This window comes from Sceloporus undulatus, chromosome 2 (genome assembly GCF_019175285.1).
Source record: "Sceloporus undulatus isolate JIND9_A2432 ecotype Alabama chromosome 2, SceUnd_v1.1, whole genome shotgun sequence".
NCBI lineage: Eukaryota > Metazoa > Chordata > Lepidosauria > Squamata > Phrynosomatidae > Sceloporus > Sceloporus undulatus.
Genome location: NC_056523.1, coordinates 19,414,862 through 19,431,795, shown reverse-complemented (window position 1 = coordinate 19,431,795; position 16,934 = coordinate 19,414,862). Strand labels below are relative to the sequence as shown.

The window sequence follows — 16,934 nt, the reverse complement described above, 5'->3', positions numbered from 1 at the left end:
AAGAATAACCAGAATTCTTTTTTAAAAAGTCACTTGCTTTAAAACAAGGTTTAAACCAACTTGGTTTAAATCAGCCAAATTTTGCTGTCTGAAGCAAAACAGCTCCCCATCTCAACTGGCTAAGATATTTAATATCTGAGGCCAAAATCACATAGGTGCCCTGAGAATGAAAAAAACACTACACAAATAAGTTAAATAACTTGAGTTAGTTGCTGTTCTTACATGTCAATCAGGCTCTTTATTCTACCTAATGGTAGTACCACCAGTGGAAATTATGAATTTCTGCCTTCAGTCCAGGAATGAGATTTCTGGGATTTGATGCCATAGCAAAATGAAGCACAGGGGGAACTTTCTTACCTGGCATGTTGAGGCACAAATACAAAATAATCCATATGAGAAATCTGTGTCCGATCGATAGTCTGTCCATTGTGGCTAAAGCTAGCTGTGATCAAGTATGATAGCTCAGAAACACTCTTCCTGCTTATATAGCTTCTTACAAAACGAAGCGCCTCTAATTCAGAAACTATCTGATCACATAATTCCTGAGCCTTCATATTTGTAATGGTGGGTGAAAGCAAATGTGCTACTTTTGGTCCAGAGGGTGTGGCACACCTTATTCATATTAATGGACTGTACATAAAGGGCAGGGCTCAGCATGAGTGTTTGGAGAAGCTCATGCACTTAATCTTATTCTTTGCTCATTTCATGACGAAGACGGTGAAATATTCCTCTTGACAAAAGGAGTGGAAGAGTTAGTTTGTAGCCAAAGAAAAATTGAGTAGTTATGTGAATTCTCCCCTCCTCTGATCTTTTTTTTCTTCAAAAGGAGGAAGTATGAACAATATGCCCCAAGGGAGTTTTATGTAGCTGAATAAGACTAGATTTAGTTCCAAATGCAGAACTCATGGAACAAGAGGTGATGAATCAGATGTCTCAACTCATATTGTATGCATGACAGGAGACTTCAGGAGAGAGCGATTGGGGAAGAAAGTGAGAATTTCCTAAACAGAGAGGTTGGTCAGGGTTAGGAAGCCATTTTGACTTGGCAAATATAGGGTTGGCAGATTGCAATCTCAAACTGGCTCCATTCCCTTTAATGGTTGTATAGAAGAGGAAATTTCAGAAAGCGTTGCTTGTCACGCAAACAGATAACAAGCAACACCTGCTAAAATTATCTCTTTTAAACAACAATTAAAGGTACAAGAGCCCTCCCCAGATTTCAGGCACTATAAACTACACACTCTAAAATTGCAATAATAAAGCAACTATCTACCACTCTGCCAAGACATCTGAATTTGGTCACCTGAGGCAGCAGCTTCACTGTGCCTTATTTTAGGGTTAGGGTTTCTTGCTCCAAGTCTGCCATCTTGAGTCGACACCACTTGTGACTTATAGATTACATGCTAGGTTTCCAAGGCCACTTTGAGGCCTTCGGGAGATCAGCAGCATACCTCCTCATTATTTTTTAAAACATTATTTTAAAAAAATATTATTTTTAAAAAATAATTATTTTTTTAAAATAATTACTTTTTAAAACATTATTTTTAAACAATTATTTTTTTCAAAAATAACTTCCATACACTGCAAGTTTGTTAAGGACAGTCCTGTTATCCTACCTTTTCAGCTGCTTTTTAAATGTCTTAGGAGACTATCACACGGGAAAATCAGGGGTTTAAACAGGCATTTCCCGAGACAGTTGTGCGATAGCAGCTAAGATTTTCACACACATGGGGTTTCCCTGTGAATGATCTGTTGCTGAAGCATTCCTGGTTATTCCTGGGATAAGTCCTCTCTAATCACAACATTGTGTGAAAATCTTTGCTGCAATCATGTGACTATCCCAAGAAAATGCCTGTTTAAACCCCCAGTTTTTCCCATGTGATAAAGTCACCTGTTTCTCTTTCTTCCACCTGATTTCCACTTTTCTCATCAACCTTGAGGACAAAACTGAGACCTTTATCTTACTTCAGCTGCTGCAAAATGAGTTCAATCTTCAAAAGTAGCTTGCACTCAGATAACCAAACAGGGGAGAGGAGAAGAAGGGACAGAGTCTTGCCCTTCCCAGTAGAATCAGGCAAAAGCAAACTGGTGTAGCCGCTCCCAGCTGGTGTGTTATTCCTTATTAATAATGTTTGCGTCTTGACCTCACACTGATGTTGTTTGACCACATCTGTCTCTCTTAGAAAATGAAGGTGTAGGAATGATCATGATATTGTCTGTAATAATAGTTCAGGGGGAGGATTTTTTTCAGTTCTGGAAGTGACAACATCAAACAGTTTGATTAGACACCAGAAACACCCCTGTATTGGGGACAATACAGGTACAATGTGTCAAGAAAATAAGAGAGGGGAGTGGAATTGAGCAGCACCTTTAAAACTGATTTATTTTAGCATGGGCTTTCGTGAATATCAGCCCATTTCTTCTGATGCACTGTTTGAACATCATTAAAGGTATGGCATATTTACACAGTTGTGGGGATGAGAGGGAATGCAATTGTTAAAGATGCCAATGGTGATCTTGGCTGTAAATCTTCAAAGGGTTGTGCAAGATTACACAGGTCTTTCAAGTAACTGGTCTTTCTTGTACCAGCACATTAGTATTTACTCCTGAAATCAATACATTTGCTTACCAAAGTCAGCTCCTTTGGAGTCAAAACCTCCTCTTAGGAGATTCCTTTTGTTATATTGGCAGGTGTGCTTGTGAGGATATGTGTATTAATATATGTGCTATGTCAGGAAACCATTATTTCTGTTTACGCTTCTGATCTATGCTGTTGCTAGATCTCCCCATCTCCTCTCCCCCCATACATTTCTTTTACTCTGTGATGGACTTACATGGCCATCTCTTCAAAAAAATGTGCCAAGAGCAAGTTTCTTGGCATAGGAAGATGAAATAGTTCATATAGGTTGAACCTCCCTTATGCAAAATTCCCAAATCAAAATACTCCAAACTCCAAAATTGTCCACATGGGTGCCTGAGATAGTGACATTTTTGCTTTTTGGTGGTTCAGTGTACACAATCCTTGTTTTATGCACAATATAAATTATGTATAAAATTAAATTCAGACTATGTTTATAAGATGTATAAGAAACATGAACGCACATCATGCTTAGACTTGGGTCCCATCTCCAAGATATCTCATTATGTATATGCAAATATTCCAAAATCTGAAAAAAACCCAAAACTTCTGGTCTCAAATTTTTTGGGTAAGAGAGACACAGTTTGTATTATGACGAACCATAATGACATAAAGAGGGTCATTAAAGGAGACTGTCAAGGTGAAGGGTCACATGTAAAAAGGATATTTTGAGATAACTGAATCACTTGTAAATACAAAAGTAGGGTTGGTTTGCCAAATGCATGACATTTTGCCACTTGTGGGAGAATTGCCAATACCTCCCTCCTGCCCAGTGAACTGACTCAGTAACAAAGCTGGTCAAGTTATTCTGGCATCTGAGGTGAGAAATCCACTAAACCGTTTTCCTAGGCATAACAATATAATAATACATTATAAGGTAACCATTTGCTAACCTGTCACAACAGCATCCCAAATCAGCTGCCCTGCCTCGCTTGGTCTAGTAATAAGGCCAGTCCTGGGCATTTTGGTATGATTGCTTAAGATTTATAGAGGATTTCCTGCCTCTGAAACTGCAACCTGCAAGGAGAGTGTTCTTTTAATTATGGCCGTGGTGCTTTCTGAAGGCCTCTGTAGGTAATAATGACCTGAGACAGTTGTTGAGTCAAAACATAATTTATGAAGGCAGAAGCAGGTTGCAGTCTTTTGATTTTAAAAAATAGCCTAGTATATTCCTGCTAAGAGGACTGATCCAGAGTATTTTGCTGCCTGAGGCAAAGAACAAATTGGCACCCTCTCCATATTCCATGTCTAGAAGCTGACTGGAATGGCATTGTCCAAAGCATCTTCCAATGCACCCGAAAGGAGCAAGCTACCTTAGAGCAAATCACACAGTATTATGCTTTTTTCTCCAACACTTTCCTCCCAGTTTTTGCTGCAACCAGCTGAAGCAACCATCTCACCCTGATTAATGATAGGGCCCAGCCTTGCTTGCTGACAGCAAAAGCTTTCTTTTGCCCCTGCAGCTGGCAGATAGAGTGGGCTGAGCCTGTGTATGGATCCTAGTAAATGGCAAAGATGATAGGGAGGCAAGGCAGGAGGTATGAGAATGTAAACCATAGGTATTGTTGGCACTAGAGACAATCTGATGGGAAACTTCACCTTAAAAATGGAGGTGTGGTGGATTTTGAAATTTGGCAAGAGATAGCAGGGGGCATGGATAAGGCAAAATTTTAGAAATTTGGAGGCGGACATATTGTCAGAAACTTCTTTGATGTTTTATTTTGTGGGGGTAGTTATGTTAGCAGAGCTCCATAGGGCAGCCGAAGACATCTGTTTCCATTTCCATTGGTCAAAGCATTCTTGTGGGGCATGTGGAGAGAAAAAGCAAAATGTTGGCATGATCAATGTGGTGGCAAAATATTTTATTTATTTATTTAGAGTACATATAGTCTGCTCTTTAGCCACAAAGGATCTCAGGGTGGCTTACAAAATGTTAATTTGTTAATATGGGCGGGGGGGGGGGGGGGGGAAAAAAGAATGTCATGTTTTATCACTGCATCGATGACTGGAAGGCAATTATGTTGTAGCTTCACAGGCCTTGGTTGAAGTCAAAGGGCTTCCTTCTGACTTCCTTGCTGACAACATTATCATCATATTTTGGGGGTGGGAGAGATAAATGTGGAAAAAAGAGATTTAGACCTGAAGCCACAGAGGTACTTATAGTAGGGCCCCCTAACCCAGATATTGGGATACAACCTCCAGTCCTAGACTGGCTCACACTCTCCTCAAAGGACTGTGTTAGCAGTCTGGGGGTACTCCTAAACGCGTCGCTCCAGATGACAAATCAGGTAGATGCGACAGTCAGGAGTGCCTGTTATCAGTTTCACTGACATGCCAGCGGCATCATTTACTGGAAGTTAGGGACCTAGAAACTGTGGACCTAGAAACCCCAGTTGTCTTGGACAGAGAGGCAGGATACAAATAGAAAAATGTATTATTATTGTTGTTGTTGTTGTTATGTTTATTCAAATGCTTGCATGTGTGAGCAACCAAACTTGTAGAGGTACATATTGATGCAGTTCCATAGTGTGAACAATAAACCTGGAATGTGTGAGTGAGATGATTTGCATCCTCACACTGACCAAAATGACGTCTGAATGACCCCAAAAATAGAGTTGATGATGCAGATGTATTTGAAATATGTTCAAGACATACAGAGTTTTATCCCAGTTTAACCCAAGTCTGTCACATCAATTATTCACACTGCTGACAATGCTAATCTTTCAGGAAAATGTAAAAAGCCCCCCAAACCTAAGATCGGTTATCCTGTGTTTTGTAGGTTTTTTTTGGCAGCCCCCTAAAAAAACTTAATCAGATTCATTCAAAATTCATGGGAACAGTAGAGATTCAACCCATGTTTTACTAGGATTATTTACACTGTCTGAATAGCCCCCTTCTCTAATTTCTCTGTGGGAACTCAACAGTGTTATTTTGCTTCAGGATGCAAGGTAGACACACCTCTTTCTCTGCCCTGTGTGTCAAATATTCTAGGTATGCCACTATTGGCATATAGTCAAGGAATACCTGTTACCCCTCAACCAATGAACAGACGATACCTAAATTAGGGAAGGTTTGGAAGAGTGATTCACAAATGATATGACCACGTGAGAGGACACACTGAGGTCAGAGGCAACAGACACCTGTTAATCTTTTGAGTTACTTTTCCTTGTTTTATGAGCTATTTTCAGCACTGATTTTTTTGTGTGACTTGACTTTTATGACACTAGCAGGAAATTCTTCTTTCTTGAATGAGGATTTGTAGAGACTTGTCCTGCTCTTCTACTAGATTAGCTAGAAACACGAGATGGAGTAAGTTAGGGTGGGGATCTGATGGGAATCCATATTCACCCAACTGAAGTGTTGGGGGAAGTTAACAATACCAGGCACACCAAGCCAAAAACGGAAGTGACTAGAAAGAGACAGCAGTGAAACTGTCTTGTTTTGGTTAACAAAAGAGCATGTGAAACCTAAACAAAGGGACTGTAGTGAACCGGGGACAGAATGGAACCACAAATTCTTCTCACATTCAGTTTTCATATCGAATATCCCCCAGTTGTTGAATGTTTGCTGAATATTTCTGGAACACTGGATAACTGCATTTGATTCCATTACTTGAGCACAATCCAGTTGACTCTGGTGGCAACCAAGCTTGAAATCTTATCCTGTTTAGGATTGTCAAATGCTGTGTATATATCAAATATCAAATTAATATCATTTGTCAAACATCAGGGCCCCAATTTAGTTAATGCAATTGAAATCAGTATAAGTTCAATGGGTCTTATACCTATTCACAAATAACATGCACCAAATTCACAAGGACAAAAATAACAATAATACTGAATTGTGGTGAATGTCCCACTGAAGGCTAATTGCCATACCATGGATCTGCTACTACCTCGTACCCCCTACTTTCCTCCACCATCACTGCTACTGAGAGACCTCTGTCACTGCATCTGATGTGGAAACAGAGCACTTGGCTGCATCCACATGGTCAGGTACCCTGTTTCCACACCAGGAGTCTTCTCAGTAGTGTTGGTAGAGGAAGGTAAGGGACAAATGGGACCTGCTGGATCCACAAGATCCCATTTTCACTCTACCCAATACCAACATGATTCTGACACAGGGCTAATGGCAGACATCAGCTGAAAAGGATAATGTGAGGCCAACGGGAGCATGGGCCTTTGAAAATGGGACATAATTCCGCTCTTTTAAATCTCATTAATCTCAAATTGGACCTTCTTGGGGTTATCCATAGTTATGGAAATCCTGATCTGGTTGTGCCCCACAATTTTGTCTTTCAGGCCCCTATTACAAACATATCTGTGCATATAAGCTTTCAGCAAATGTTCAAGTTGTCTCTGACTGGTGCTCATTGTACTGCTTTTACCATATTCTAGCTAACCCTTTTAGCTAATTTTTAAAAATAATGTATGATTTTAGGTGAAATGTAATTTTGAATGACATGTAATTTTGTGATTTTAGATTTGTGTTTAGATATTTGTAATTTATGATTTTTTTAATATATAAGACTGTTAGCCATCTTGAGCTTGCACAAAGAAGTGAAGATTATAAACAAAAAAGAAAAGAAAAAAATGTTGGGTTAAGTATCTGTTTAGTTCTCTCATGGTGAAACCAATGGGATTTAATCGTGTTTAATTTTGACAGGGCCGTGAATCAAACTAAATGACTCATTTGGTGCATGTATGCATTTTTGTTTTGTTACTAAAACAGAAGCCATACAGGCACTTGATTAAATTCAAAGGTTACTTTTTGGATTACAACCCAGTAATAGTCCAGAAAGTACATTTAGAATGCAGTATGTGGAGGAAGCTTTAAAAAACAGTAACAATGCTCTATCTACCTATGCTGCAGTGCTGATAAAAATCAAGGTAAAGAAGACAGTCCACTTATACTGGAACTGTGGAGAAAAAATGATTAATCTGCAGGCTACCATTTGTTTGATGCTATCAGAATGTCTGGTCTCTCACAGGGTTGCCATCTCAGGAGTATCATAGCTCATAAAATTTCAGCACCAAAACCTAAGGTTTAGGCATGACTCCCTGTGATATTACAAGGACATATCTGAGCCAGAATGGTGTAGTGGTTTGTGCTATGACTCTGGAGTCCAGGGTTCAAATCCTGACTTGGCCATGAAAACCCATTGGGTGGTGAACTAGGGCAGGTCACACTCTCTCAGCCACAGAAGATGGCAATGGCAACCCACCTCTGAAAAACTTGCCAAGAAAACTCTGTCATAGGGGTACCTTAGGATTGCCACAAGTTCGAAACGAACACACACAACAGGAACAGCAGTAACAAGAACAACTATTACAAGCAGTAGCTTCCTGGTGAAGCTATAAATTGAACATTAAACACAATTAAAACACCAAGTCTAACAAATGAGGAAAATACACAAAAAGTAGTGTTCTTGCCCTGAGATCGCCCCACTTTCCTTGAGGACTGGAGAAAATGGGCCAGGCAGGCCCTGAGAATCAGGTCCAGGTACTGAGTCCTGTCAACCCTTGGTTTCTGTTAGTCTCCCATACAATCATCTGATTGCAATTTAATACATACAACTAGTTCAGTACTAGGCTTCAGCATGAATAAAATAGAAAAGATGGACAAATAAAGGAGATCCATATATCCAGTACCCTTGAAAGAGTCCCATCTAACCTGTGTTTAAAGACCTCAAAAGAGGGAGATTTCACCTTCCTCCAAGGCGATCTATTCCACTACTGAACAGCTCTTACATTAAAAGGGTTTTAATGTTTAGATGGAATCTATTTTCTTGTAATTTGAATCCTGGGCTGCAGCCACTCTGAAAAATCAATGCAGTTTGACCCTGCTTTAACTGTTATGGCTCTGTCCTGTGGAATCCTGGGATTTGTAGTTTGTTATGGCACCACATCATTCTAACAGGCCAGGCTGAGTACCTCACAAAACTGCAAATCCCAGGATTCCATAGCATTAAAACATGACAGTTAAAGTGGTTCAAACGGCATTAATTCTGGAGTGAAGATGCAGCCTGACAGAATGAGACTTGCCTAAAGTCTTATTAGTCTCTGGAGCAGAAAAAAACAAGCTCACTCCATCTTCTACATGACATCCGTTCAAATACTTAAGATGGCTATACTGGAGATTATTGCATTAGCTTCACTGCCAGAATAGACCTGGGATTAACTTTCTTAAGGCGGATTTTATTGCATTCACCCATTGCCAGGCAGTATGCAGCCCGTATACAACCTGGGCTTCTCTAGGCTGACCCACAGCTTTTCAAGAATGGGAAAATCCCATTCTTGAAAAGCTGCGAGAGAAGCCCAGGTTGCATAAGGGTTGCATATTGCCCTATTCACATAGTGTAAACCCATTTCTTTGGATGCAACCTATCAGATGCAGAAGTATCACTGTGTACTGCATCCAAAGAAGTGGGTTTATAGCTATGGAAGCTCATGTGAAAATAAAAACTAGTTAAGTCCTAAAGATGCTGCCAATTTCTTTCTTTCTTTCTTTCTTTCTTTCTTTCTTTCTCTCCCTTTCCTCCTTTTTAAAGCTTATCCAGGCTGCTGTCCACTGACAGAGAGTGAGCCCTTGCTGCTGCCATCTAGAGGTAGTTATAAATACTTGGTAGCAGGTGAGCAGATTGATTTTTCTACCATTTATCATGCAAGAAAAGAAAGCTGAAATGGAGCAAGAGGGTAGTAGCTTTTCCTGTGCCTCTCTGCATGCCATCGATCCACTTCCATTCTCTTACTGAGGAAGATGGTTGTAAAAGTGTTTCTTTTGTCACTCTGGAAAAATCCTTTCAAAGGCACACCTTTATGACCATCTCCCTTGGGAACAGAATGGAAGTGGTATGACGGCATGTGGAGAGGCATGCCGAAAGCCATTACTCTCCCACTCTATTTCAGTTTTCTTTTCTCACATGATAAAGCTCTTGAAGTGCGACAAAAGACACGTTTTCATGACTGTCTCCCCCGGGAAAGAGAATGGAAGTGCTATAATGGCATGCAGAGAGACATGGAGAAAACTGTTACTCTCCTGCTCTGTTTTGGCTTTCTTTTCTCATACAATAAGACTCTTCCAGTATGACAAAAGACATGTTTTGCAACCATTTGCCTTGGGAAGAGAACAGAAGTGCTTTGGCAGCATGTAGAGAGGCATGGAGAAATCTGTTACTCTTTCGCTCCGTTTCAGCTCTCTTTTCTCATGCAATAAGGCACCAATAATTATTCCTAGCAGCGCTCCTGCCTCTTTATCTGATAGTTACAGCACTCCTCTCATCACTGCTTCAGAAGCACTTTACCTCCTGTACATTTCCTGGTTATGCAGCTGCTAAAAGCGCAGGAGGGGGAAAAAAACAAGGAGATCAGTTGACAAACTTTGGAGCAGCTCTGCAGATCCCAGAGTAAAAGTTTTTAACCAAAGTGATCACAGGCAAATAAATATGTCAGGAAGAAAGCCAAAAGCCTTGTTATACCAAGGCATAATTATTATTGTTAATTTTATTGTTTTGGTAGACGTTCTCCCTTTCCCAGTTCCAGTCCTGTGGGGTCTGCAGTATCTGCTGGCTGTTGTTCTGGCGCCTCTGTTGGCCATAGTTTCTTCCCCAGCTGAACTGCCGGAAGCTCTGCAGTATAAAGTGGCTTCTGTATACATCAAAAGTTACAGGTCTTACCATGGACATGGGAGACTTCAGGCAGTGGATGACCTGCAGGAGAGAGCAGTTGAAGTAAGAGAAAGTGGGAGGCTATGGGAAAATGGAAAGCACCAAACAGCACCAATAGAAGTCAGCTAGGGATGCTTCTACACTGCAGAATTAATGAAGTTTGACACTGCTTTAACTGCCATAGCTCCATGCTATGGAATTCTGGGATTTTGTAGTTTTGTGAGATATTTAGCCTTCTCTGTCAGAGTGCTGGTGCCTCAACAAACTACAGATCCCATGATTCCATAGGATGGAGCCAGGGCAGTTCAAGTGGTGTCAAACTGCGTTCCTTCTGTAGTGTGGTAGCAGCCTGAAAAACAGTGTAAGGTCAGAGTACAGGGTCCCTGGTGCTGTTTTGGATGGTGGCCTTTTCAGATGCTGTGCCAAGCTCATAAGCATGATGAACTTGGAAAACTTTTTTTATTTAGACTACAATTGCCAGAATATTGCGTGGATTCTGGCAATTGTGTTTTTAAAAAGTAACTTCTTCCAGCTCTCCCTGAAGGCAAACAAATACTGTATATCACTAGGCTGAGAAAGAGGGAGAGAAAGGACCTCCATTAAGCCTTGCTTCTCCCCAACAATCATATCAGAGGAATCAGTAGAATTCTTCATCGTTCTGTCATGGGCCACACAACTGCATGAAGCATTTAAGTCACGTGCTCTGAAATGAGGTTATTGGCTGGGGACAGCATATAATGAATCATAGAGGTTGAGGTCAGCATGCATGAGCTCACACCTTAATCACACATTCAATCTACTCCAAGGATGGGAATTGTTTGGCCCATGCACTACACGTGGCCCATGGGAGTCCTGTGTATTCCATTGGGTGTCCCTTCTGGTCCTTGGGCCCCCATTGTCCATCCAAACCCAACAGTCTCCATTTCATAATTTCAACAGAAACCCCCAATTTTTGGCTGGAAAAAAAATAGTCTAGAGGTGCATCTACACTGTAGAAATAATGCAGTTTGACACTACGTTAAATAGAGGCTCAAAATAGCCTTTTGTGTCTCCAAGCACATGCACCCTAGCCTATCATGTTCAAAGTATATGCTAAAATGCTTGAACAGGACTGTTGCTATGCTGGTGCTCTGAGTATGAGGATTTAACGTCATGGAGGACCTGTCTCTCACACACACTCCGTCACCATTTAGAAACAATCCAGAATCTACTTTTCTTTTGCTTTGCTTTTCTAAACAGTTAAGACTTTGAATTTGTGTTGACTGTCACCTGGTGGTTAGAGAGAAGAAATTCAGAGACAGATCAAAGAACAACCAGCCTTCAGACTATATATATATATATATATATATATATATATAAAAATTAAGGCTGAAAAAGGTGGATGTAGGAATGCCGAGGTAAAGTTGGAAATGCTAGGAGAAAAAAGGCTGAGGAACCAAGTCAACCCATACCACTAGCATGTATATAAAAAATACAAAAGGCAAGGGCAGGAGTTGAAGAAGGAAAGGAAAGGAAAGGATAAGTCTCATGTTGAGCTGGAAGATCACTGTTATTTTCAGGGATCAACCTAATGACGTCAGATCGGTGGTGGCTGGTCCATCTTCAGATCCACTGTAGTCTAGATTCTAGAGTACAGGAACTTGGAAAATCACAATTCAAGTCTCTATTGAGACATGAAATGTCAGCCTGATTTACCTCACAAGGCTGGGTTATGAGTTAACAGCTGGGAGCAGGATAAATATTCATAGCTTTTACTCAGTGGAGGACAGATAAAATAAAAATGAAACTAATCATTTAAAAATGTTTTTTAAAAGTATAAATTCAGCTGTTAGGAACTCCAGTTCAGATTTGACACATACCATTCCTTTGTATGGGAAACCGATACCAAGTAGCACCTGGGGTTTGAAACCAAACCCAAGGCACTGCCTCTCCTGCATGAGGGAACTGTATGATACCTGTATATTTTCCCTATTTAGCTACTAATAGTGTGTGTTTAGAACAATGTGATTCATGGATACTGCAGATTGTTTCAAATGAAACCCCTTGTTGTTGTGTGCCTATAAATCATTTCTGACTTATGGCGACCCATAGATGAACCTATAGAAGTCAGCTGGGGGTGCATCTACAGAATTAATGCAGTTTGACACTGCTTTAACTGTCATGGTTCTATGCTATGCAATTTTGGGATTTTGTAGTTTTCTGAGATATTTATCCTTCTCTACCAGAGAGCTCTGGTGTCACAGCAAACTACAAATCCCAGGATTCCATTGCATTGAGCCAGGGCAGTTAAAGCAGTGTCAAGCTGCATTATCTCTGCAGTACAGATGCAGCCTTGGGCCTCCAGATTCAAAACTGAGTCCAGGAGTACATGCAAACTACAAACTTGTGTCTTCAGAGAGAGTGTAACCCTTCTATGTAGTCTCAGTTTAAATGAGGGTTCCCATCAGCTGCATTTACCCTTTTAAAATAGACATTTATATGGGGGACACTGACCCTGTTGAGTATCTTCGTGGCAACTGGAAGTTGACTATAGTTTACTATAGATGTCTGCACTTCCCTTGATCCCAGTGATGGGAATGTCAATAGAGCAGTGGATGTGTTCCAGAATTTAAAGGAGCTATTCAAAGTACTGAATGTTGTCTCCAGAGATAAATTCAGTGCCCTGAGTAGCTCCTTTAAAGTTCAGCCCAAAACCAAGCATGGATTTACTGTCCTGCAGATATCAGAGCCAGCAGTTGCCCCTTGTTCAATCTAACCACTCAGACCTTATTTCCCTTCCCCATCCTTACCAAGAAGCCAAGGCATGTCAGGAGTATGAAAGCCCCTGCAACAATCACCCCCATTATGAGGTTGAAAGCCCACTGGGGCAATTGGTCTCCTGCAGAGTTGAAGGAAAGAGGAAGATAAAATAAATCAATGAATTTTGGAAATGGTATTACAGCTCTGAAGTAGTTCAAACACTTAGGAAAGTGATGAATAATCTGTCAGTTATTCCAGGCCATTTTAGTTGATAGAAGTCCTTAGGTCTGTTTTGGACAAGAGTGGTAATTTTTATAAAATTACCAGCTTGGTAGATGAAGGAAATGCTGTGGATATAGTATATCTTGATTTTAGTAAGGCCTTGACAAAGTTCCCCATGACATTCTTGCAATCAAGCTTGTAAAATATGGGCTAGACAAAGTAACTGTTACATGGATTTGTAATTGGTTGACCAGCCGAAACCAAAGGGTGCTCAACAATGGTTCCTTTTCATCCTGGAGAGAAGTGACCAGTGGGGTCCCACAGGGCTCTGTCCTGGGCCCAGTGCTATTCAACATCTTTACCAATGACTTGGATGACAGAACTGGGGGCACGCTTATCAAATTTGCAGATGACACCAAATTCAGAGGAGTAGCTAATATCCCACAGGACAGGATCAAAATTCAAAATGACCTTAATAGATTAGAAAGCTGGGCCAAAGCTAACAAAATAAAGTTCAACACGGAGAAATGTAAGGTACTTCACTTAGGGCAGAAAAATGAAATGAACAGATATAGGATGGGGGACACCTGGCTGAACGAGACTAGGTATGAAAGGGATCTTGGAGTCCAAGTAGACCACAAGATCAACTTGAGTCAACCCCAATGGGATTTTAGGTTGCATCAATAAAAGTATAGATCAAGGGAAGTATAGATCAAGTGCCACTCTATTCTGCTTTGGTCAGGCCCTACCTGGAATATTGTGTCCAGTTCTGGGCACCACAATTCAAAAAGGACATTGAGAAACTGGAGCGAGTCCAAAGGAGGGTGACTAAAATGGTGAAGGGTCTGGAAACCATGTCCTATGAGGAACGACTTAGGGAGCTGGGGATGTTTAGCCTGGAGATGAGAAGGTTAAGGGGTGATAGCTCTGTTTAAATACTTGAAAGGATGACATATTGAGGAGGGAGTAAACTTGTTTTCTGCTGCTCCAGAGTCTAGGACCTAGGGCAATGGATGCAAGCTACAGGAAAAGAGATTCCACCTCAACATTAGGAGAAATTTCCTGACAGTAAGGGCTGTTCGACAGTGGAACACACTTCCTCAGAGTGTAGTGGAGTCTCCTTCCCTGGAGGTCTTTAAACAGAGGCTGGATGGCCATCTGTTGGGGATGCTTTGATTGTGAGTTCCTGCATGGCAGGGGCTAGGACAGGATGATCCTTCTAACTCTGTGATTCTCTGATTCTATGGGGAACATGTGGCTCTCCAGATGTTGTTGGACCACAGTTCCCAGCATCCTGAACTACCAGTGTTACCACTGATAGGGGGTGATAAGAGTTGTGGTCCACGAAGAGGTGGAGGGGTCACATCCCCATTCCTGAGTCAGGGATATCACTCAGTATTTAAAGAGCATTCTAGGATCCAGTTTCTGTGATTGGACATCATTCTAAAATCATGGAAGTGGAGATATTAAATATGACCATAACTGTTTGCTGATATGGTGTGCTGGGCCATTAAGAGATACATATATTTTATTCTTGAAATAATACTTCTTGATAAGGTACAAAATATAAAAGCTGCCTCCCTTGCTGCTCCCACCACATATGTGCAGAAAGCAGTCCAGAATCTACTGCTAGATCCCTGGATGATTTGCAAAAATTAGCCTTGGTGACTGTATAGAAGTGCCCTGGCAATCATAGAATCATAGGAAACAGGTGTAGAATCTTCAAAGAGAAGTCTTTGGGGCTTCATTAATTCAACCCAGATATGGGTGTACATAGTTTTAAAAGCTTTAAAATATGTTTTTGAATTGTTATTTCTGTTTAATATGTTTCTAGCTTATTTAAATATTCTATTTTTTTAAAAAAAACTTTGTGACTTGCTTTAATGCTTTTTGTAAGCCGCATTGAGATCTTTGATATACCATAATTAATTGGTAAGCTGGACAGTGAAGAAAGTGGATAACAGGAAGGTAGTAGCAAGTAGCAAGTACATTTCTATACTGCTTATCAGAGCACTTAAGCACTCCCTAAGCGGTTTACAATGTGTAAGCTAATTGTCCCCAACAAACTGGGTACTCATTTTAGTAACCTCGGAAGGATGCCAGACTGAGTCGACCCTGAGCCTCTGGCTGGTATTTGAACTCACTGTGGCATTTGACTACTGCTCCACCAGGTCAAGGGCCTGAATTTACAGGACCTATGCAGAGCAGTAAAGAATAGGGGATCTTGGAGATGTCTCATCTACAGGGTTACCATGATTCAGGGTCAACTCAAGGGCAATTAACAACAACAAATAAATGCAGTAATAACAAGAATAATAATGACGAACTTACCATTGGTGGTAATGACTGGCCGAGTTGTTAGTGATGATGCAGTGACAGAAGTAGACACAACACTTCCACTTGTGGTGGAATTGCTTCTTGACATATTGTCCTCTATCCTGGCAGTCACAGTGGTTGCAGAAGTGGTGTGTGATATGGAGGTGGCAGATAGTACAACATCTGTGGTTGTAGAGTATGCTGTTCTGGTTGTGCTCTTCACTGTTGCCAGGTCTTGTTCTGATGTAGTAGCAGAAGCTTTTGAAATGCTGGCTGGGAACAGCAAATGGGTAGCAGAAGAAAGCTTCTCATGGGTAGTCCCACTGACAGAAGCCGAGCTGGTCTTGAATGACTCAGTTGTGATGGTACTAGCTATTGGAATTGCATGTTGTTTTTTTAAAAAAAATAGTAATTACGTTAGGTTCTTTAGTCTATAAGCTTATAAGCCTTGCATGTGTAACAGGGATGGGCAAAGTACAAACCTGGGACAATATGAGTCCCCTCCCAATGCTTTTTTAAAAAATCCATCTCAGAATCCTCCAGATCTGTTGCCTTGAGGAGCAGCAATACATCTTTTAAACAGTTATCAGCCCCCCTCCACATACACAGTTTTTCAAATCAGAAAAGGACTTAGGGCTACTTGTGATTTGTTGACATATTTGGCAGTCCAAAGGATTCCAGAAAAAGAAAATTGGCCCCCAGTCCTGCCAAAGTTGTTCACTCCTGATGTATACATTCTATGGTTCAGTTTCAAGCGTATATATTTGAGATGGATAGAAAGTGATGTGAAAGACTTCTGCACCTGAAATTATACATCCCCTGAATTAACCACTCAGCATGAATGGTTTCATAAAATGTTTCATATAATGTTTCAAGACTCGAATGAAACAAGGCAAAATACCAGTACACTTCTGGTCCAGCTTTAAAGGGTTGGTGATGACTTTCAAATGCCTATATAGCTTGGGACATAGTTCCTAGAGGGAGTGCCTCTCCTTATGTCTACACCTGCTTGAATGTTTAGATCTGCCAGGGAGCCCTGCTCTGGGTCCCACCATTGTGAAAAATATACCACATGGGGATGCAGGAGAGAATATTCAGTCATGGAATGCCCTCCCCTTGGAATTCATCCAATGCTAATATTGTCATTATTTCAGCCCCAAATTAAAACCTGGATATTGACCCCTGAGTGTGAGACTGTAGCTGCATCTACACTGCAGAATGAATGCAATTTGACCCACTTTAACTGCCATGGCTCAATGTTATAGAATTCTGGGATTTGTAGTTTTGTGAGATTTTTAGCCTTCTCTGTCAGAGAGCTCTGGTGCCTCAACAAACTACAAATCCGAGGATTCC

The 16,934-nt window shown here is 40.8% G+C and overlaps 1 protein-coding gene across 1 annotated transcript in view; it reads right to left on the bottom strand.

The window, feature by feature from the left end:
* The window catches only part of LOC121920288 (serine-rich adhesin for platelets-like), a 45,795-nt gene that overhangs the window by 13,312 nt on the left and 15,549 nt on the right, over positions 1-16,934 (bottom strand). The window contains exon 4 of the mRNA XM_042447418.1: positions 15,597-15,854. Within this exon, the coding sequence (XP_042303352.1) occupies positions 15,597-15,854 (258 nt within the window). The remainder of the gene's footprint in view (positions 1-15,596; positions 15,855-16,934) is intronic.